Source organism: Emiliania huxleyi (genome assembly GCF_000372725.1).
Source record: "Emiliania huxleyi CCMP1516 unplaced genomic scaffold EMIHUscaffold_31, whole genome shotgun sequence".
Taxonomy (NCBI): Eukaryota; Haptophyta; order Isochrysidales; family Noelaerhabdaceae; genus Emiliania; species Emiliania huxleyi.
This window is the reverse complement of record NW_005199684.1, coordinates 799,619-821,181: the sequence shown is the minus strand read 5'-3', so window position 1 is coordinate 821,181 and position 21,563 is coordinate 799,619. Positions and strand designations below refer to the sequence as shown.

Below are 21,563 nucleotides of genomic sequence, written 5' to 3'. Positions count from 1 at the left end.
CCGCCGTCGCCGCCCGAGCTCGTCACCTCCGTGGAGGCTGAAGCGCCATCGGCACCGCCGTCACCGCCCGAGCCCGCCGCCTCCACGGAGCTTGACGCAGAGGTGGCGCGAGCAGCGGAACGAGCGGCACATCGGGACTTACGCGCTGCGCACGAGAACTGGAAGGCGCGGGAGGCCGCGGAGCGCAAGGCGTGGACTGCGCTCGACACGGCGCGGCGAATGTGGGAGGATGCGTGCGACGCGTCGAACCAACTGAAACTGATGTGGGAGCGGGCCCTCTCCACTCCGGCCGGAGACGCCATCGGGTACTACGAGCTACACCGTAAGCAGTCGGAGGCCGCGTTCCACCGCTACCAGGAAGTTGACCGCCGGGGCACCCGGTACAAGCAATGCGTGCAGAGCCTCTCCGACGCGTGTGCATACGGGCGACACGCCGCACAACGCCACGCCGAGGCGCTCGAAGCTCTGGACGACCTCGAGGCGGGCGGCGGCGCGGGCGGAGGGGCGGAGGAGCCCTTGGGGGGTCGCCCCCTCTCGCGGCCGGCGGGCGACACGCTGCCGCCGCCGTCAGCACCGCCGTCACCGCCCGAGCCTACCACCCCTTCGAGGACCGGCAGCGCCACGCCACCCTCCCCGGCCACGCCCCGGGCGCCGTGCACCCGCTGTGGCGATGGCCGCATCCCGGCCGGCGCCATCCAGTGCCCGACGTGCCACTGGATCCTCGACGAGACCTGGGACGAGCACGAGGCGTACCATTGGCAGGATGGAAGCGACATGCGCTGCTGCGATTGCGGCGAGCTGTGGTCCTCGAAGGTACAATATTGCCTAGGGGACTGGTGTGGCGGCCCCGTCGAGCCAGTCGACGGCTCGTGGCATGTTGCATGGAGACTCCTGAATTCGGCAAACCCGGAGCAGCTGCACACTACGATACCTAAGTTCGCCGGCGGTTGCTACGAGAGGGAGGATGTGGAGGTAGTCCGCATCAGTGGGCCACGCCCGTCGCCCCACCCCGGCCCTAGTGCCGCTGGCAGCTCGAGCGCGCACGCGGGCTTGGCACCGGGCGACGTGGACCACGAGGACGAGGCGGTGCCGAACGAGCAAGCGGGCGCGGCGTCCGGCGGCGGAGCTATGCTCGACTCTGACGTCACTTGTTCAGAAGTGCGGACAGGCCGCGACGATGGTTATGGGGGACTTGAATGTGGCGGCCTCGGCGGCGGACAGGTCGTCGGGGAAGCTCGAACGGTACGACGAGGGGACGAACTCGCTGGTCATCGCTCTGCGGCGCCTGGGCCTCACCGACTGCCACGAAGCAGCAGGGCCGTCGGCGATGGGATTCACGTTCTGCCCGAAGGGGAGGGGGGTGTCGCGCATCGACTATGTATGGGCCAATGGGCCGGCGATGGGATGGTCATCGGTTGGGCAACCTGCGCGGGCGGCAGTGGCGACCCGGGCGGGCCCCCTCAGTGCGGATCATGTACCGGTGGTCGCGAGGTTGACGGGCTCCTTCCTATGGGGAGCCGGGCCAGGCACGGTAAGGAGACCGCAGAGGGCAGTGGGCATTGGGCCAGCGGAGCGCCCCAGACGAAGCCCCATGGGGGTGGAGCGGCAAGGCCGCTTCCGAGAACTACTGGCGTCCAACGAGGAGTACTCGGACCGAGGCCGGGCTTTCATCGACGGAGTGCGGGAGTGGCCGGCGGTGGCGAGAGCTATGACGACGCTAGCCCTCCCCTCGACGCGGGTGTCCAGAGAGGCGGTGCAAGCCGCCCGACGAACGGCAATCGAGGCCGCACGGGCGAGGGGGACCGAGGACCAAGCAAGGACCCGGGCGATCAATGAGGCAGCGTCCCTATTAGTGGAGCTGATAGGGGTAGAGGTCGAGATCGACCTCCAGCCGCGCCGCCGAGAGGTGATGCAAGCGGCCAACGAATGGTTCACAAAGGCGGCAGGGGACCACAGGGAGGCGTACGACGCATCCAGGGCCCCCGCTCCGCAAGGGCTCGGCAGAGATGCACGGGCGGAAGTCGACCTCAACCGGGTGACGGAGTTTCTGCGGCGATGGCACGAGATGTGTAGGGTCCCGGAAGGGGAGTGGGACGCCTGGGCGGGCGTCCGCCGGCAGATTAGGGAGGCCCTGCAGTCAGCGGGAGCCCCTTTGCCGGACCCCCCCTCAGCGGAAGCAGGCCGGAGGTGCTGGATGCAGTGGGCGCAGGCCGGGGTCCTTGACACACTGCGACGCATGTGCGCGATGGGCTCGACGTCGGTGGTAGGGGCCGACGTGCTGGCACCGGCGCGACGAGGGAAGGAGGCATATTAGCTCCGAGTAGAGGGGGCGCTCCGCTGCTAGGGGAAACCTGGAGCGCGGACTAACCCTCGGAGACCCGTGTTTACTTTACGGCCCTTTCCCTGCGAACGCGCACCCCCTGGGCTAGGGCTCTCTTGCCCGCAACCCGATGCCAATCATCCGGCCCGCTGGGTGCGCTTCTCAGCTCCCCGGCCCTGGGTGTGCGGTTGCCGACTGCACTCCAAGTGCTCCAAGATCCGACCCTTGAGCACTTGAGCAGATCAGCAGGAGGATGTACGAAGAGATTTAGGAGCAGCAGGGACCCGAGGGACCATGTGGAAGACGGCTAGTGCTAGTCCCCCATCGGGAGGACGACCCCGGCTAGTCGCCGACCACACCCACAAAGAACCCTGCACAAAGATCGCAAGGGCGGGGACCTGTTCTTTTTTACCCATCTCACAGTAGAGAGGTGTCCGTTTTTATTTATTTATTTAGCACTTGAGCAAACTGGATAGATAGAGTCGATTCCGCATGGTACGGGACCCCTCGATCGACGATCGTCTCGCCCTCCCCTCACTGGTGTGTTCATTGGGGGGGGGTCATAACAAACACGGTACAGGATCGAGGTGCACGCTCACGATCCTGCTCGTGCAGAGGTGGGGACGAGAGAGATTTTTAGCAATACCACAAACAAACAACTCTAACACTCACACGTCATTTTTTGTTTTTTTTTGGGAGACGTGGGACGACCCTGTCCTCCTTCTTGCTTCTAGCTCCTCCCATCCCTCGTTTGGCTTTGTTTTCTTTCTTTCTTTGAGACTTGATTTTGTTAAATTCTTTCTTTGTGAATCTCCCAAAGGAAACCAAGAAAGCCACTCACTGGATGGATGGAATGCGGCACGTGTCCGCAGTCCGGCGTTCCGACTCCCGCGCGAAGGAAGGATGCTCGTAAAAAAATCACAGCCTTGTTATTGAGAAGAAAATACGTCTTATGGCGCTGTGCGCTGGTCTGTTCACAGCTCATGGAGTCACGTGGACCCAAGGTGGCAAGGAAACTCCTTTCGTGAGATCGAGCGCCGCTGGCGGACGCACGTCGCAGGCGCCACCTCGTATGGCTCTACTTCTCCTCTCATCTTACATCGCCCCAACCTTGGTGGCTCCGAAGGCACCGTACCAGCACAGCACCCCCGCCCTAAAGGCTAGCCTACACCATTGGGAACAGCCGCGGGTGTGGGAGCAGCATCCCTCGTGGGAGCGCGGCGTGATTGACACTTCGGACGTGCCTGCTACTGATGCTGCTGCTGATTCCGCCGCCGAAGAACGGCCACCCTTAGCTGTCTTTGGAAGCGCACCGCCGGAGGCTCGTGCTAGTCCCATCATGGCGGCCAACAGTAGTGTTTGGGTGCCATCGGCGGGGTTTGTCAGGCGACTGCAGGCCCGGCAAGCAGCATCACGGAAAGCTCGCGTTGCGCGGTCCTCGCCGCCATCACTCAGCATGCTGTCTGGCCTGCCGACCGATGCTATCGTCAGCGAGGTTCGGAAGAGAGCGATGGACCGGCTCGTCCCGGCGTCTGCACTGATGATTGCCCTGCTCCTGCTGCCCCATGCGCTGGAGCTGATTAGGTGAGGTGCGTGGGAAGCATGCAGTTTGGTACAGTAGCATGAATGCCACTCAGGGCGGCGGGGTCCGAACCGGCCAAGTAGCCCGGGAGATGCGGTGTTCGTCTCGTCGAGACACTCGAGTAATGCGGCACTCTGCCGACGCGGCTCTAGTGTCTCCCGCCCCCGCTGTTTCCGCCCCCACCGCCGCTCCCCCCGCCGCCGTTCTCGTTTCCACGGATCTACAGGCTGGTGTTGCGGCTGGTGTTGCGGGGATTCTTAAATTATAAAGATGCTTGCTGGGCTCGGGCCCGGCCCTGCCAAAATAAGTATACAGTATGCTTTTGCTGGGCCCCATTTCCTACATTGGGTAAAAACAAACGAAAAAAGAGAGCTCTGCCCACTCTGGGGAGTGGGGTCTGCTCGCACTGCTGGTCGCTCTCTTTTTTGGTCTGTGATTGTGTTGAAGCCGTACTGTGAACCTGAACGACACTCAAAGATGCACGTCCGAAGTGCGTGGGCCTCAACGAAAATGCGTTTCTCTCGTATCTCTATGCGCATTCGTGTCGCAAAATGAACTCGTGAAGTGATTTGACCTCGTTTCGCACCTGCCTAGCGCTGCCTCGCAGAGAGTGCTAATCTCAGCGCACTGGCATACACGTGTGCGGGGTGCGCAAGAAAGCATGATGGTGGTGACTATGCGCAACACGATCCTGTAGTCCATGTGCCCAAATCAGCCCCTACACAGCTCCGGCAGCGGCGTGAAGAGGATCGGCGTCTGGTCGACGACGGGGACGCCTCACAGCGCCGAAGTCAGGGGTTGCGCACAGGACATGCGGCAGCCACGCTGGCTGAGTGTCTTGCCAAGGCTTCAGAGGAGCATGCTGCCGTCAACGTCGCTCAGAACCGCCGCTCCACTGGGTGCTACCACGGTGGCGCCGCTTCGCTCAGGCAGAAGTTTTCGGAGATCCTCAACGATGGCGCGTCGACGCGCGATCGTGACGATGTTCTCGCCGATCGCTGCGCGCAGCTCCGCATCGGTGTTTTCTCTCAGGAATTCCTCCATCTCGGCGTTGGATCGCTGGAGGTGCGCTATCTGATGCTCGAGCTCCTTGACCTGCTTCTCGATGGGGCTGTCTTCTTCCATGGCCAGAAGTGAAGCGCAGCGACTCCCTGGCGCGGGAACCGCTGCTCTATCGCGCGTGCTGCTGCCGTCTCTGCAAGGTGAAAGAAGAAAAAAATTGCCTGCTGGGCTAGGGCTCTCTTGCCCGCAACCCGATCCCGATCATCCGGCCCGCTGGGTGCGCTTCTGAGCTCCCCGGCCCTGGATGTGAGGCTGCCAACTGCACTCCAAATGCTCCAAGTGCTCTTTCTTGATAGTCGCGAGGCGCTCCCCGCTCCCGTTCCCCTGTGTCCCTGATCGTCCTTACAAGATCCTGCTCGTGCAGGGACCCTGTCCTTCTCCCACCCCTCGTTGGCGTTTCCTTTTAGTTATGTATTTATTCTTTCTTGGTTTATCAATCAATATATTATCAATCATTCTCGGACGGCTTGAAATACAGCCAACGACAACGGAGCCAAGGAATGCGTCCATGTGGAATGCGCCCATGTCTTTGGGCGCGTACTGCGTCGCCGTGTGAGCGTGCTGCACACCCGAAATTGACGCGCCGACATACACGGCCATGCACAGCAAGGTCGGCATCGCAATCTCCCAGATGCCAGAAGGTGAAGCACGGACGATTACGCTTGAGTGGAAGCTCCTTGTGGCGAAGAAGGACGCGCCACTGCGCAAAGCTGGAAATTGCCCGGGCCGGCCTGCGCTCCACGGCAGGGATGAGCGCTCTGCGCTGGTCGGTCTATCCATGGCCGATGTGAGGGCAAGCTTCACCGGCGCCCCGCTTCGGAGGACGCGGCGCCGGCGGCTCAGGGACGGGTTCATAACTTCGCGCCAAGAAAAGGCGGCATCCATTGGTTGACGCCGGCTTCGCACGCAACGCCCCCAAAACGCCCCGGGCGCAATGGAAGTGGGCGACGCGGATTCGTTCGGAGGCGGTCACGCTCTCGATGTGCCCTTGCCACGCGCGGCCGAGCTGCACACGAACGCGCAGCTCGCAGCTTTCATGCGACGTGGAAAACCCGGCATCACCGCGGCGTTCGTGCTTTGCAGCCCTCAATATCGAGCGACCTTCGGAAACAGCGTGGACCGCTTTCTGACGACGCTACAGCGCACATGGGAGTTTAAGGAGCTGCTTGGAAAGCAGCGAAACGCGACGCTGGCCATTGTCGGCTCCCGAGGCGACTCCAACGCCGGCCCACTACACGTGATGGTCGCGGCGCAAAATTTGAACAGGACACTCGGAGTAGACGTAGTAGTATCGGCATCAGAATCATCCAGCCGCTTCGAGCTCACGCTCGAGTTGACGCCTGACGGGTGGTTGACCTCGAGCGTCGGTGTGGTCACGCTGACCATCGAGAGCCTGCAGCTTGCAGTGGACTTTCACGTCACCCTCCTTTCCACGCACACCATCGCGGAGGTCAAGCGCATGATCACGGACAAGCATGGCATACCAGTGGGCGACCAGGAGCTCGTACCGATGGTGGAGGGGGACACGAAGGACGAGGCGCACACGCTTGCCAGGCGCAACGTCAGTGATGACTCCCGCCTCAAGCTGAAGCTTATATGCTCGCTGCTGAGTGCCGAGCCGCAACCGATCACTGTCAAGACGCTCACGCGACGTGTCTTTTTGTTCGAGGTGACGGCCGCGATGACCGTCTACAACCTCAAGGAGCAGATTCGTGACGCGTGCGGCATGCCAGAGGAGCAGCAGCGCCTCATATTTGCGGGAAAGCTGCTGGATGAGCAGTTTGAGCTTCGAAAGTACAATGTGTGGCGCGGCGCGGAGCTGATCTTGATGCCACAATTGGAGTGGCATGCGATCCCCCCGCTGAGCTGCACGATGCGAGCGGGCACTGTACCGTGGTATGAGTGGACGGGGCGCAAGGTCGACGTCCAAATCTAGAGAAATGCTAAGAGTCCAGTGTCCTGTCGCCGGCCCATCTCCCGCTCGCCATCCGTCCCAGCATGAGATCCGTCTCATCATCATCCCCATATCCACCGCGTGCGGCGGGGTGCGTGCCGCCTCAGAGGTCCTTGATCGCCAGCCCATCTTGAGCCGAGCTTCGTCAGCTTGAGCATGACGCCCGTCGAGTCCGTCCGCTGCATGCCCGCGAGCGCCGCCGCGTCGGCGAGGCCGGCGGTCTCGAACGGTGTAGTGCGCGCCGAGGCCGCACGGCCCGCTCGCCTCGAGGGCTTGAAAAAATTGTCCCCACTCAAGGTTATGGGTAATGGGGGAGCGGCCATAACAGGTGGTGTTATGGCTGTCGTTATGGCTGGCTGCTCATAACACCCCATAACACCTCATAACACCTCATAACACCTCCATCGCTGTTATGGCTGTTATGCCCACCCTACCATAATACCTCATAACACCTCATAACACCTCATAGCACTCCATAACACCTCATAACACCTCATAGCACTCCAAGTACTCCAAGTGCCCCTCGCACGACACTGGCACGCGGGACTGGCGCGCACGGAGCTTTAACTACTAAAAGCGGGAGCAGCCAGCTTCCACTTTTTAGAAACCTCGAGACATGGAGTGGAAAAAGGAAAGAAAAAGGACGTGAGTTAAATTGCGGGAAAGACATAGAAAGACATACAAGTTAAAAATGGAGGGAAGCGTGCAGAGCTGCAGAGAGTACGAGTTAGAAACGGGAAGCAAATTGCGTGGGTGGGGGGGGGGGGCGGGTCTTGATTGAGCAATCTGAAGCCATCGCTCAGCCTCAGGAGGCAGGAAGGACGCAGGTTGATGTTATTGAATTTAACTTGAGGGCAAAAGAGAAAATATTTGGCGATCGATGCCGAACCTACCTCGCGCGCGCGCGGCAGCGCGCGAAGCGAAAATTCCAGCGGCGAGCAGTCCGGCGTGGCCTCTCGGGCCATAACACCGTGGACCTGGGACGGCCCTCCCATAGCAGCCCATAACATGTTATGGGTTTATGGCTGTTATGGGCCCTTATGGCAGTTATGGGCGGTGAGTACGGACAAGAAAAAAGAAATCGTAGCTTTGCGCGAAGCGGCGCTTTCCCAGTGCCTGCAGCTGTGCCTGCAGCATCATGAACTTCGCCGAGTCGTCCCAGGCTCGGCACTGGACCTTCACCGCGGCCCAGCTTGCGTCGATGCGCGAGACCCGCGTGCGGCACGTCGCTGAGAGGCTCGCAAAGGCGTCGCCGGTGCCCGCCGCCGCCCGGCTGGCGGTCTCCGATGAGCTGCTGCTGCAGCAGTACTGGCACCACAAGATGCAGGAGATGGGCCGCACCGAGAACTCCAACGCGCCCGAGCGCTTCACCCCGCGCGTCATGACGACGGCACACTACTTCGTGCGCCGCGCGCTGCTCCGCAAGTCGGTCGTCGAGGTGGAGCTGCGCGAGCTGCTGCTCGGCGCGATCTACCTGGCTGGGAAGGTGGAGGAGGAGCACATCCCGCTGACGGTCCTCGTCAAGTACTCTCGCCACTTCAAGCAGGAGGAGAAGGAGCAGCCCGAGCGCTCCGCGGCGGGCCGATCGGTTCTCGACAACGAGGATCCCGCCCGCCTCGCCCGCCCGCCTCGCCCGCCCGCCTCTCAATCCCCGGATCCCATCGCATGCCTGAGGCTCGGCCGCCGTGCGCACGCCCACCGCACCCCCAACTCCACGGCACCACCCCGCCACACCCGCCACACCCGCCACACCGCACAGCCGCAGCCGTCGGCGCCGCGGTCAGATCGGCGCGGCTCACCCTGCAGGCGCGGCTCCTCTCGCTGCTTGGCTACGAGCTGGTGGTCCGCTCGCCCTTCCGCGCGCTCCGAGGGGCGCTCGAGTCCCTGCGCGGCGGCGGCGGCGGCGGCGGTGGCGGCGGCGGCGGCGGCGGCGGCGGCGGTGGCGGCGAGCCCGCTGAGCCTCCCGTCCTCGCTCCCGCGGCGGCCGACGCCGTCGAGGCCTCTGCGCGGCAGTTCCTCAACCTCGCCCTGTGCTCGGACGCGCCGCTGCTGCACTCGCCGCAGCAGATCGCCCTCGCCGCCATCGTTCGCGCCGCCGACGCCGCCGGCGCCGATATCGACGCGTGGCTCGCGCGCGCAGCTGGGGAGAAGGGCGAGCCGGCGAGCGAGGCGGCGCTGGGGCAGCTGCGGCAGCGGCTCGGCGTGGTCGGCACGGCCGTCGACGCTGCCGCGGGCATGCCGCCCGTGGGCGCGATCAAGGACATCAACGGGCGCTGCAAGTCGCTGAGCAGCGCGCTGCAGGCGGGGCATCTGCGAGGCGCTGCGCGTCAGAGAGGCTGTCGCCTGAGCGTGACGCGGGTGGCGTGTAGGCCCTCGACAAGGCGGCGGCGGGCGACGGCGCGGCGCGCGAGCAGGCGTCGCGCGACCGAAAGCACGCGCGAGCCGACGAGGCCATGCGGCGGGCCGAGGCCGAGGCGGCCTCCAACCCCGCCGGCGGCGGAGATGACGCGCCCTTTGCCATCCGCAAGAAGCCGCGCGTGACGACAGCGCCAGCCGCTGCAGCAAAGGAGGAGGCGGCCGGATGACGGTGCCCCCCCCTTCCCCCCCCACCGCATCCTTCGGTCATCGCTCCCGAGTGGCGTTCTCTCTCGGCAGACGGCGGGTCGCGTCTGGTCGGCCGCCATCGCATAGTACTTTTTCCTTCTTCTACCCGTTCCTACCGTTCACCAACACAGTATTGCGCGGAGTATAAAGCTAAGTGTTGGTGTCTTTCATGTCAGTGCTCAGTCGACAGGAGTTCGCACCTCAGGCCGCGGCCGCGGGGGGCGCGGCGCGGGGCGCCGCGGCGCGGGGCGGCGCGGCGCGCGGCGGGCGATGTGGAGTCAGGTGATGAGCATGAGGGGGTCGGTCGAGATGAGGACGTGCGGGCCGTAAACTCGGGATGCGTTGAGCACACGACCGCTAAACATATTTCGGTGACTACGACTATTTCGTTAAATTTCTAAAATTAACGCAGAACGGGGCTTCAAGAACGCAGAAGGGCACATGGGCCCACAACGCGGCAGCAAGGCGGATTGAAGATCCCTCACACCAAGATCGTGCAGGGCGGGGACACATGTTCATGTATGTCCCTAAATCCCATCTCGTCTCAGAGCTTGACCGTTTTGTTTATTTATTTGGCATGGGCAAGGGGGATCTCGTGCGCGTGCGTCTTCGAGCTCCATCCACCATGACCATCGCCAAGCGTGACGGCTGACGCATGTCTTATGTGGGTTCGGCTTCGGATCGCGCTCCGTCTCGGCCTCAGCCGCCGCAGGGCTGAGTTGGTATGGTGTATGGACGCATTTGCGGCCGAGGTTGAGGGGCACGGCATACGACAGTGTGTGGCATGCATATCGACGTGAGGATCCCGAACCATTCAAGATTCATATAATGAACAAACACCCACGCCATAACATACACATGCATGGGACACTCGGTCCGATCATCGGCGGGCGGCCGGGTCGCACGGATCCCGAACACACCCTCCACCCACCCACTTAGACGGACGGACGATCGCGAACGAGCATCCCACGACGTGACGGCTGACGCGCTACCGTACGTCCGTACCTCAGACAGACCAGAAACAGACGAGAGACAGACCCCCAAGCGGGAGAGGGTCTCACATGCGCATGCAGCGAGGGGCCATCGGGACGAAGTAAGTCGTCCGGACGGCACAGCCTCGCGGTTCGAGAGGCGGTTCGAATGGCCATCTTCCTCGCCCTCGTCACGTGTTGTGCACACGATCGCCGCGGAGGGTGCAAAGCACGCGAGGGAAGCGGCTATGGGGCCTCCGCACCTCCCCGCCGCCTAGCGGCGCGGTTCGCCGAAGACGCTGACGAAGTCTGCCTCGACCACCTCGCAGTCAACCTTCTCGTACTTGGCACACCCCACACGCGGCCCGCAGCCGGAGGTGTCGCAGTGCATCACGAGGGAGCTCCACTTGGCGGGCTCGCGAACGCGGCGTGTGGGGGAGTCGATGGTGTTGTTCAGCTCGAAGTCGGTCTTGAAGGCCGGGAAGTAGAAGGATGTGAGCGTGGTGCCGCCCACGGAGACCTTGCCCGAGCGGCCCGAAAGGTCGCCCACCTCGCACTTGTCTTGGTTGGTGGTGCTGCACTTGGCGTAGTCCGGCGAGTCGGCCTGGTAAGCGAGTCCCGGGCGACCTGTCTCGCACAAGGCCTCCGATGCGCCGCCGCACGCGCGAGTGGGGTCGTAGTGGCCGCCCCTGGTGGAGGCGCCGCAATTTTCGCCGTCCTTCCAGCCGACGTGGAGGTGATAGTTGTACTCGTTCACGTTGGAAAGCGACGCGTTGACGGCGACGCCGATGTTGACATAGCCGGAGTTGTAGTTGGCGATGGAGAGGAACTTTTCGTCGGGATCTTCCGCCTTCCAGCACGTTCCCCCGAGCGAAGGCGGAGCCGGAGTCCACGGAGGCGTAGGTGGCGTAGGCGGAGTAGACGGTGGCGTAGGTGGCGGAGCCGGGGACGGCGGTGAAGGGGACGGCGGCGGTGGCTTCCGCCACCATCGGAGCGCACGGCCGTGGGGATTGTGCACCTGGGGCGGGTTGTGCTGAGGTTGTGAGGCACGAATTCGAGGCAAGGGGCGGGGCACTCCAAATTTTCTTTCTTCTTTATTATCCTCGTCGGCCACCATCTCGAACACGTACGTGCGGTCCGTGATCAAACCGCCCCTGTCTACCGGTATCTATGCACGGCCCGGTGGCTGCATGCAACCCACCCCCTCCCGCCCCTCTCCGCCCCCGCCCCCTCCGACGCCCGCTGCGCGCCCAGCCGCAGGTGCGCGGCGGCCTCCTCCGCGGTGCACGGCCCGCTCCACTCCGACGCCCTCTCCCCGCCAGTTTTGCCTCCTCGCCTCCTCGGCTCGACCGGCACGGGCAGCACCGGCCCGAGCCCGCCCGCGCCCTCGGTCTCGCCCTCAACCGCGCCCTGCCTGAGCCGGCGCTCCATGGCCAGGCCGGTCAAGCCCGCCGCGGCGTCCTCTCGCGCCGGACCGCGCGCTCGCCGCCCGGCTGGCCGACCAGCTAGCTAGCTGCACGCCGACAGTCGCCCCAGCTCCAGACGGCTCCGTCGGCGGTGAGGGCGAGGCTGTGCTGGCGTCCAGCACAGAGCTCACAAAGAATCACAGCATGGAGTGGGCAGGGAGTAGGAGAAATTTGTTGTGGAGCCACATAAAAAAGAAATCGCCGCGACCCACCTCTTGGCGGCCTACTGGACCGGAGGACCTATTACGCCACACGCGGCCACACGAACGAGTGGGTGCGAGGACGGCTCGGCGAGGGGCTCACGGCGGGGTCGCACACGGCAGGGGTGACGGGGCCGCTGTGGAGCGATGTGGTCAGGGGAACAACGAGACACAAATGGGACAAGCGCCAGCGGATCAAGGATCAGCACGGCGAGCGCGCGAGATTGAATTCGCCGACGTGGATGATCACAACGTGGTGACAAAGACCGTCATGGGAGCGCGGGTGCGGCAGCAGGCGGGGGTGCCACACGGAGCGCACCACGAGAGGATCATGCGGGGAGAGGCGGGGAGAGATACCCCGGGAGCCGCCACAAGGAGCGAACTCAGGGGCTGCCTCGTCTGTAAGGCCGCGAGGGACGCGGCGAGGAGGGCGGCACTAAAGCGAGACCCGCTGTGTCCGATCGTGCGGAAAGCCGCGCAGCAATGGACCGAGGAAGATGAGAACCCGCCTAGGGCGACAATGGCGCACTTGCTTAGCGGCGCCTGCCTGGAGAATAGGGCGCAGGCCAGATGGTTCCTCAGAGTAGCGCGAGCGCAGACGGGGACGGCGATCAGCAAAGTAGCACAGGCGGCACCCGACTCCAAGGATACGCTGAAGACGCTGAGGATAGCGCATGTCGCTGCGCTGAAGGGCTCACGCTATAGGGTGCTGGATGAGGACGGGTACGATGCGCTAGCCCCCGCAGTCGGGGCGGGTGTTGCCGGCACTGGTAGATGACCTCTCGGAGAAGAGCCGGAGGGACCTTGGCGCCGGGGTCACGAGGAACTTGCAAGTCGTGGCCGAGGCGGCGACGGGAGCGGTGCAGAGGTGGATCCAGCTCAACGATGAGGCTACCGCGCGCATAATGAAGAGAGAGGAACACATTGAGTGGCTGAGGAAGCTCTTCGCTGGGTGGAAGGAGGCCCGGCCGGCCTTGAGGGAGTCGCGGAGGAGGAGGGATAACAGAGGTAACGTGGGGACGGGCCAACAGCCAGTGGGACGAACGAGGGCCGCGACGGCGGCCCAAACGGGAGGGAGCGGAGACAGTGGGCAGCGAGCGAAGTGGGTGAAACTGATGATGCTCCTTCGACTTAGGGAGCGGTTCAGCTGCTGGGCGGGCTTCAGGGTGGTGCTCACGCGAAAAGGAATCGACGCGATGTACAAAGCATACAACAAGAGGGGAAAGAAGAGGACGGACATCAGTGATGACGAAACAGAAGCTAGCGCAGACGAGAGCAGGGCAGACCCGGGGACTGGGGAGCCGGAGCAGACGGCATCGGCCGCCGAGGGAACGTTGGGAAGAGGCACGAGGAGGGCGGCGACCTCGACCGACTATGGAGGACCCGTCACCAGACGACGCAGGGCAGACGACGGGGAGGCGGAGCAGACGCGCAGGGCGAGACGAGGGAGGGAGCAGGATGTTGCGGAGATCAGCAGGAGGATGTACGACGAGATTAGGAGCAGCAGGGACCCGAGGGACCATGTGGAAGACGGCTAGTGCTAGTCCCCCACATCGGGAGGACGACCCCGGCTAGTCGCCGACCACACCCACAAAGAACCCTGCACAAAGACCGCAGGGCGGGGACCTGTTCCTTTTTCCCCATCTCCCACTAGGCGTGTGCGTTTTATTTATTTATCTTGGCGGCCTGCCCAGCGTTGCGCGAAATGCTCTCCGCTCTCGTCGCCACCAGCACCGGCACCGTCGCCACACGCACCTTGCCTGTCCTCCAGCCGTCGGCCGCTGGCCGCTGGGACTCGTCCAATGTCGCCTCTCCCGTGGTGCTCCTGCCGCGCGAAGGCGTGGCCGGCGATCCTTGGCGGATGTTTTATTATGGGTCGGACGGGACCTGGTCCGACGCGGCCGCGACGCCGTTCCTGCCGACGGGCAAGTGCGGCCTCGCCACGAGCGCCGACGGCCTCACCTGGACGCGGGCGACGGATGAGTGCGTGTTTGCGCCCGGCGAGCGCGGCGCGTGGGACTCGCTCCACGTGGGCGTGGGCGACGTGCACTGGAATGAGGACGGCCGGAGCCTGACGATGTACTACCTCGCGGCGGGCGACGAGGCTGTCGACGGCGCGCCGGCCGGCATCCGGATGCGAATCGGGCGCGCGACGAGCGAGGACGGCGGGCTGAGCTGGGCGCGCGAGCCCGAGCCCGTCGTCAGCGCCGACGCGGCGGAAGGCCTGTTTGCTTCCTGGCCGCGGGTGCTCCCTCCGGCGCTGACGGGCGGCCCGTGGCGGATGCTCTACCACTCGTTCGACGGGCGGCGCTGGCGCGCCTTCTCTTGCCGGAGCGGCGGCGGCGATGCGGAGCCGCAGGTTGCGAGGAGCCTTCCGAGAGCCTTCTCGGAGCCCTCCCTGTAGGAGCGACGACGGCGGCGCGAGCTGGACGCGCGAAGGGCTCGCGCTCGGTCCCGGAAAGGGAGGCGCGCGCGGGGCGCGCGGGGCGCGCGCGTGCAACCGAGGGCCCGCTCACCCCCAGGCGCCGGACGGCGTGCCGCAGGCGCGTGGGACGAGCAGGGCGTGGGCACGCGCTGCGTGGTCCCGTGGCGAGACCGGCTGCTGATGATCTACGAGGGCGTCGAGGCTGGCAGCGGGACCCACCGGCTCGGCGGCGCGGCGAGCGCCGACGGCGGCCACACAGAGGGGGGACGGGGCTCGGCCGTCGAGCCGGCGCGTGCATGACGCGCCCCGCGGCGTGCCACGTAGGTGGTCGCAGCTGGGAGCGGCTCGACCTGCCGCCGCTGCTCGAGCCCGGCGGCGCGGGCGGCGACTGGACCGCGCAGGTTGTGGGCACGCCGTACGCGGTCGCTCTGCCGGCGCGACGGCCGCACAGCCCCACCAATGCCTCCCGCACGAGCGCCCCTCCCCGAGCGCGCCCCTCCCCTCCCTCCCCTCCCTCCCGCCCGCCTCGCGCCCGCCGGCTCGCGCGCCGCCACGCCAGTGACGGGGCCCTCCCGACGGGCGGCAGGGCGGCGGGCTGCGCCTCTTCTTCTGCGGCAAGCCGAGCGCCGAGCGCGGCGGCATGTGCATCGGCGCGCTCGACTCGCCGGCGGGCAGGCTCGAGGCGGACGCGTGGCTGCCCGCCGGCAAGAGGGTCAGCGGCAGCGCGTCCTACCTGAAGGGGATGGTCGAGTCGCCGCTCGAGTTCCGCTCGGGCGAGGCGCTCGACAACCTGACGCCCAACCTCAAGCTGCTCGGCGGCGCGGCCGCGGTCAGCGCCGCGCTCGTCGGGGGCTTCCTCGCGGCGAACGGCGTTCTGTGAGCTTCAGCTTTCGTTTAAAAGAATGGCACTTGGTGCACCTGGACCACTGCCGCGCCTGCCGCTCATTATTTTCACTTGGTCTTGGAGCCGACGCGCTTGGACTCCTTTGCACCTTGGACCCTCGTGCTCGAGCTTGGACCATGCTCTCCATGTGGACGAGTATAGGCACACATGGTGCAGCGCCTGTGGCGGTGTGGGGGCTGGGGGGCGCTGGGCACATCCGGGTGTTGGCTGTTGGCGCTGCCCGGGTCCCGTGCCCAGTGCGGCACTTGGAGCACTTTGAGTGCAGACTTCCCGGAATTCTTTTTATGCCCGTCGATTTGATTTCAGCCACCCCCTAAGAAGGCAGCCCCCCCCCCCTATTTTGCTGCCCGCCCCGCACTCGGCCAGCTCGGCTCGCTTGCCGACACCGCGACCGTCTCCCGCTGCAGGCCAAGACGGCGCCGCCGCTGGACCTTGACCGCCTGGCCCGCAGCATCGCGCCCCCATGAAGACCCCCTGAAAAGGCCCCTTTCCAGTGCGTGGACATTGTTGAGAGCCACGCTCTCGAGTCGGACGGCTTTATACCCGGACGTGTGTGCAACGACCGAGGTGCGAGGACGGTGTACGGCTCTAGAAGGCGGAGGTCATCATGCTATCAGTGTGGTTTGCCATAGGAGTTCCCTATTGTGATGTTAGAGGTGGGTTAAGAATAAATAAATAAATAAATACAACGGACACGCCAAACGAAGGGTGGGAGAAGGACAGGGTCCCCACCTGCACAAGCAGGATCTTGTAGGACGATCGTGGGAGGGACACAGGGGAACGGGAGCGGGGAGCGCATCGCGACACGGAGGGGGGCTGGGCAGGGGGTTCACCCTCACGACAGGAATCCCATCTCTCGTATAGGACAGGTTGCACCCGGCGGCACGGGGGCAAGCGCGGGCCTCCTACTGGTTGCGCTCTCCTAGTTCTCCTGCTCCTGACAAGGGACAGCGACAGGCTCGCAGCACGGTGGACTCCCTATCCACTGGCGATCTCTCTCGACTAGCGACCTTCCTCCGACGTCTCACCGGCAGTCTCTTCTACCACAGGCAGACTGACACGTGGGTGGCAGTGGCGGTGATAGGAGTCTCCCACTCTGTGGGCCTCGCTAGAAGTGCGACCCCTGCGCGTGTCCTCGCCCTTGAGGAAGGGGAAGGGGCTGTGTGTCTGTGCATGTGTACAACATGTGTGTGTGTGTGTGTGTGTGTGTGTGTGTGTGTGTGTGTGTGTGTGTGTGTGTGTGTGTGTGTGTGTGCTCGCTCGCTCGCTCGCTCGCTCGCTCGCTCGCTCGCTCCCTCGCTCGATCGCGCGCGCGCTGCGCGAGCCGCCCTGCCCGCTGCGCTGCTAGGGTTGCGCTGCGGGAAGGGCTCGGCGGCCGTTCCTAGAAATCCTCGTCGCTCCCCTCGTAGAGGGAGGGCTCGTTGGACTCGAGGAGTGGGCCGCCGTCGGAGGAGGAGCGGGCGGCTCCGCGGGCGACGCTCGCCCAGTTCTTCTTGTTGCTCTTGACCTCGCCGCCGCCGCCGCCGCCGCCGCGGGTGGGTTAAGAATTGCTACGTTTTTCTTCTGTCCGCCTTTTTTAAATCCGCTGCTTCGAACTGTGCTGCGCTGCCTCGCAAGAACACGATGCCCTCGCCAGTCTCCGGACGCACGCGCTCGTCGCCCCGCCGCACCAAGTCGCCTGCAAAGTTCTCACCTTCAGCAGCAGCGTGCGCTGCTCCGCCCTGCGCCCGGCTGCCGCCCCTGGGCGCGGCGCGCAGCGGGGCGATCTTGACGCTCCACCCCACCCTCGCCCCTCAGGTCGGAGCCGAAAAAGTCGCCCTCCAAGGCGAAGCCGGCGCCCAAGGTCAAGGCCTCGCCCGCGCTGGCGCTGCCCAAAATCAAGCCGACCAAGAGCGGAGTCCTCTCGGGCATCTCGGCGCTCGGCGGCCTCCTGCTCGCGTATGCTGCGATGGGCAGTCGGCTCCAGATCGAGGTGCCCACCGGCCCGGTCACCTTCCTGAACTTTGCGGTAGCCACCGGCGCCGCGTACGGCGGCGGCTTCCTCCTCGTGCCAAAAGTCCTCATCGACATCAACTTCAGCAAGTCGCCCGACAAGTACCACATCTTCTTCGCACGCTTCATCGGCTTCCTGATGTGCCTGCTCTCGCACATGATCCACACCAAGGCGATGGGCGCCGACACGTCCAAGTTCGCCGCCATCATGATGTCCGGCTGCGCCTTCCTCGGCCCGACGTATGCCGGCCTCAAGCTCAACCCGAAGCAGACGCCGGCCGGACACATGCCGGCGCACGTCATTATGCTCGTGGCGGGCATCCTCGCCGCCACCGAGTGAGCTTGCGGGCCCACCCGGCACAGCGGACGGGCTGCAGCCGCAGCGGCCGCGCGCGGGGCGCGCGGAGGCGGCAGGTACGATGCGCTAACGGCGCCGCCACCGAACAACTATTGTGCAACAGAGGAGGCGCGGCTGCCGCAGTGCGCGCGCCTCGCTCTCGAGGGGCCGTGGACCGAACACTCTGCCCATATCATCATCTGATGACTGGCTCCGGTCCTCCGGCAGCTCTACAGTGGCATGTCTGGCATGAGAGTGGGAGGGAGTGTAAACTCGTTGTCGCTACGGCTCAACGCCGCAGGGGAGGTGCATGTGTGTGTGTGTGTCTCGCTCTCTCTCGCCCGCGGCTCGTTTGAGCTCTGACTCTTAGCCCAGCGCCCCGCCGTAGCCCGTAGCCCGTGCGTGTGGGGAATAGGTACAACTTGTTCTTTAACTGATAGACGCTTGCGCGCGCGTAGCCTTTCCCATTCCCCCTGCGCCCTGGTGGAGTGCGAGCGTGGCGCCAGTGGCAGTGCGCAGTTCGGGCCACCCAGTGCGGGGACCCCCGCTGTTATCAGCTGAGAGCGCTGTCTCCCCTCGTTTTTAGCGCGCGGGCGCGCCCCCGGCTGGCGCGGTGGCGGCTGGCCCGGGTGGCGCTGCGGCTAGGGCTGCGGGGCTGCGGCGTGCGGGCGGCTGGGGCGGTTCCTCCCCGCTCCCGGGGTCCCCCTCCGCCCTCGACCAGCCCCCTCGTGCCTCGACCAGCCACACAGGGGGCGCCGCGCCGCGTGTGTGACGTGTGAGGCAGCCCGCCCAAATGACTGAAAACGTACATCATGCATACTGCTACCTCAGTACTCATCAGAGTGGAGCCGTCCTTCCGGCAGCAGGGGACCACGCGCTCGCGGGTCATTGCGAATGAGGGGGATCCACGGTGGCTGGGTCCGCCTCCGCGGCTGACAGCGGGCGCGAGACCGGATGGGGCAGTCCATACCTCGCACGGAAGAGGGCATCAAAGAATTCATGCGGCGATACGTGGCCATCGTGGTTCCCATCGCACGCACGCCATATCTCGTCCAGCCTTGCTTCAGACATGGGGAAGGGACAGACCGCCGCGAAGCCGGTGCGGAGCTCTTCGTGTCGCAACCGACCGCTGCCGTCGGCGTCGAAAAATGCGAAGGCCCATTGGACATCACGCGAGGACCTTTCCTGCATGCGCAGCGCGTGCAGGTAGCAGTCCCTGAATGTCGAACGGCTGAGCGGCGGGAATGGTTCTCCATCCGCCGGGACGGACGCCTCGCGCAGGATCTTGACCAGTGCCGGGGCGTGAGGAGCCAAGTCGCTGCCGAGGCTTCTGAAGCGAGCAACCAGCGCCTCCTCGCCAATGCTGTCGTGGGTGGCGCAGCTGCCAGCAAAGAAGTCAAAGGCTGCGTCGAGCTGCGTCGACGCGAGCGGCCGCTCGAGGCGTTTTTCTGGAGGGACGCTGCACTGCGACTCGTCGAGGACGTCGCTGATGCCGTCGTGACTCAGCAGCATCTGCGCCCAAGCACGAGCCAGATGGACTTGGTGGTATGCGGAAGGCCGGAAACGCATCGTGAGCAGCACCGGCAGGTGGTCCGACGGGTGTTCGGCGTTCGGGATCGGCTTGCAGCACTCGAGGGCTGGCTGGTCGAGCACCTCGAGCAGCTCGAGCTTCGAGGGCTCGAAAAAGATGTAGTCGATGCACATCTTGCGGCAAGCAGTGACCGATGTGGGCTGGGAGGCAGCCGCAAAGGCATTGAAGACGAATGGGTGCACCGTCTCGTGGCTGAGCTCGAAGAGCGTCCTGGCCGCTGCCGCTAGCTGACGAAAGTTTGTGGTGTTGAAATCCCCCGCCATCACCACGGGCGCGTCGATCGCCCCATGCTCTCGGGCAAAGGCGGTGAGCGCGTAGAGAAGTTGTGCTGTCTCGCGCACTCGGATGCGATCCATGGTTGGGTCGTCAGGGTTCCTCGCGAGGTGCGTCGAGAGGAAGAGCATCCTTTGGCCACACGTGGTCTGCAGGAGCGCAAAGATGCAGACACGATCTTTGTAGGTGCGTCCTGTGACGGGGTCGGCCCGGTCGATAAACTCGATGCTCTTGTGGGCAATCAGCGAGAAGGGGTCTCGCCAGAACACAGCGCATCCATCGTGCGAGGTCTCGCGCGGACGCTTGCACCAAATTGATGAGTAGCCGTGCTGCTTGAGCGCTGGCGCGAACCAGTCCTCCCAGCGGTCGAGTTCGACGAGGGAGAGCACGTCTGCGTCCAGCGCAACAATACGCTGCAACAGTCGCTCCTTCCGCGCCTCCCACTTAAAATGACGCTCGTGCTCCTCCTCGACGAGCTGCTGCTCCTCCGCCGTCATCAGCTCCTCCGCCCACCGCGGCCAGCCAACATTCTTGTATCGCCCCGACTCGTCACGCTCGTAGAACTTCTCGATGATCTTTGAACGGCGATCCTGGGTAAGCGTGCTTAGCCCATGCAAGAACCACGGCTGCCGATTATCCCCCAGGTACGATGCGAGCACATTGTATTGCCCGCATCGGACGATGACTGGCGACGCTGGCTTCTCCAGAACAGCTTCTGCGGACCGGGTGAAGCGTTGTGAGATTGTACGCAGCCAGGAGGGCTCAAGCCGTGAGACACGCTGCAAGCTCGAGAGACGTGTCGCGACCGACGAGTGCACTGACCCCATATGGCGCCGTGGCGAGTTCGGGGTGGGGGGGGACAGTCCGAAAAAATTTCCTTTCGCCCCTGCCACCGCGGCGCAATCGCCATCTATTTGGTGCGGCAATACTCGACCAGAGGTCACTAGATGCAACCCATGTAGTCCACCCTTGCGGGATGCTTTCCTCCTAGCTCCCCTGTTCGAGTTTCTCTAGGAGCGACCTAGCCCGGGACTGAGGACCACCGGAAAGGAGGAGGGGGGGGGGAGAGAATTGGAGGTGCTAAGCGGCCGCACCACCCGGCTCCATCTGATCCTCGGCGAGCTTTTGATACGCCCCTCCCGGTTCCTTCGCTCTCGGCTGGTGAGGCAGCGAGGCGTACACCTGATACACGATCGGTGCTTTCAGAAATGGCCTCGGAGCGGTGGTAGTGCAACGGCCGTGCATGCACCTCTTTGGGATTCGACTTTGGCACCCCTCCCTTCACGGGATCCGCAAGTCGACCTGGCCGCGAAGGGAAGGAGGTGAGCACGCAATGGATTGGTCACGGGGGGGGCACACACGCCTGTTACGGCAGCCTTGAAGCTGCGAGCTGCGGCTCCCGCAGTGGAGGTTGGCTCGTCGACCTGCGAGTAGGCGTAGGCACCCACCATGCCCGTCACGGCCAGGGCAGACACGCATCCGCCCACGTACATCACGTTTCTTGCGTGAAGGTCGTCGCCGGTTTCAGGAAGGTACCCAGTGGAATTTTGCGGAGGTGGAAAGGGCGTCGGCGGAGGCGGTGGTGGAGGGCTTGGCACGGGCGGCGGGGGTAGGATACAGAGCTCTGGATCAACCTTCTTTCCCATGAACCAGCAATCGGGTGGTGGCTGTGGTGGAGGAGGCAGCGAGGGTGCGGACGTGCCTCCGAGCCAAGCATGGGCCACGAGAGCTTTCCCGAGGAGCGCGAGCAGGTGCCTGGCTGGCATGCACCAACAGGCGAGGCGCGTTCTTGCGTCCGATCACCCTGCGGCGCGTGCGACTGTCTTTGTTTGAAGTAAAAAGTCGAATCAGAGCGGCGTCGGCGTTGTCCTCCATTTTCCTC

The 21,563-nt window shown here is 64.6% G+C and overlaps 5 protein-coding genes across 5 annotated transcripts; 3 read left to right on the top strand and 2 right to left on the bottom strand.

Moving 5' to 3' along the window:
• Window positions 1-4,751: 4,751 nt before the first annotated feature.
• EMIHUDRAFT_310410 (hypothetical protein) lies at window positions 4,752-5,027 on the bottom strand (the record flags this gene model as incomplete). Its single annotated transcript, XM_005774696.1, has 1 exon — window positions 4,752-5,027. One exon carries the CDS (start codon window positions 5,025-5,027, stop codon window positions 4,752-4,754), a length of 276 nt encoding a protein of 91 aa, XP_005774753.1.
• Window positions 5,028-6,591: 1,564 nt separating this feature from the next.
• EMIHUDRAFT_48421 (hypothetical protein) lies at window positions 6,592-6,825 on the top strand (the record flags this gene model as incomplete). The annotated part of the gene is made up of 1 exon (XM_005774695.1): window positions 6,592-6,825. A coding segment is annotated over one exon (234 nt), but the record flags the coding sequence as incomplete, so codon positions are not given.
• Window positions 6,826-8,056: 1,231 nt separating this feature from the next.
• EMIHUDRAFT_101448 (hypothetical protein) lies at window positions 8,057-9,503 on the top strand (the record flags this gene model as incomplete). Its single annotated transcript, XM_005774694.1, has 3 exons — window positions 8,057-8,506; window positions 8,725-9,276; window positions 9,333-9,503. The coding sequence occupies 3 exons, from the start codon at window positions 8,057-8,059 to the stop codon at window positions 9,501-9,503; spliced, it is 1,173 nt and encodes a 390-aa protein (XP_005774751.1).
• Window positions 9,504-14,812: 5,309 nt separating this feature from the next.
• On the top strand, window positions 14,813-15,501 carry EMIHUDRAFT_435639 (hypothetical protein; the record flags this gene model as incomplete). Its single annotated transcript, XM_005774693.1, has 2 exons — window positions 14,813-14,831; window positions 14,909-15,501. A coding segment is annotated over exon 2 (456 nt), but the record flags the coding sequence as incomplete, so codon positions are not given.
• A 1,682-nt stretch (window positions 15,502-17,183) lies between these two features.
• On the bottom strand, window positions 17,184-21,447 carry EMIHUDRAFT_101445 (hypothetical protein; the record flags this gene model as incomplete). The annotated part of the gene is made up of 4 exons (XM_005774692.1): window positions 17,184-17,927; window positions 18,904-20,396; window positions 20,776-20,863; window positions 21,316-21,447. 4 exons carry the CDS (start codon window positions 21,445-21,447, stop codon window positions 17,184-17,186), a joined length of 2,457 nt encoding a protein of 818 aa, XP_005774749.1.
• Between the last annotated feature and the right edge of the window lie 116 nt (window positions 21,448-21,563).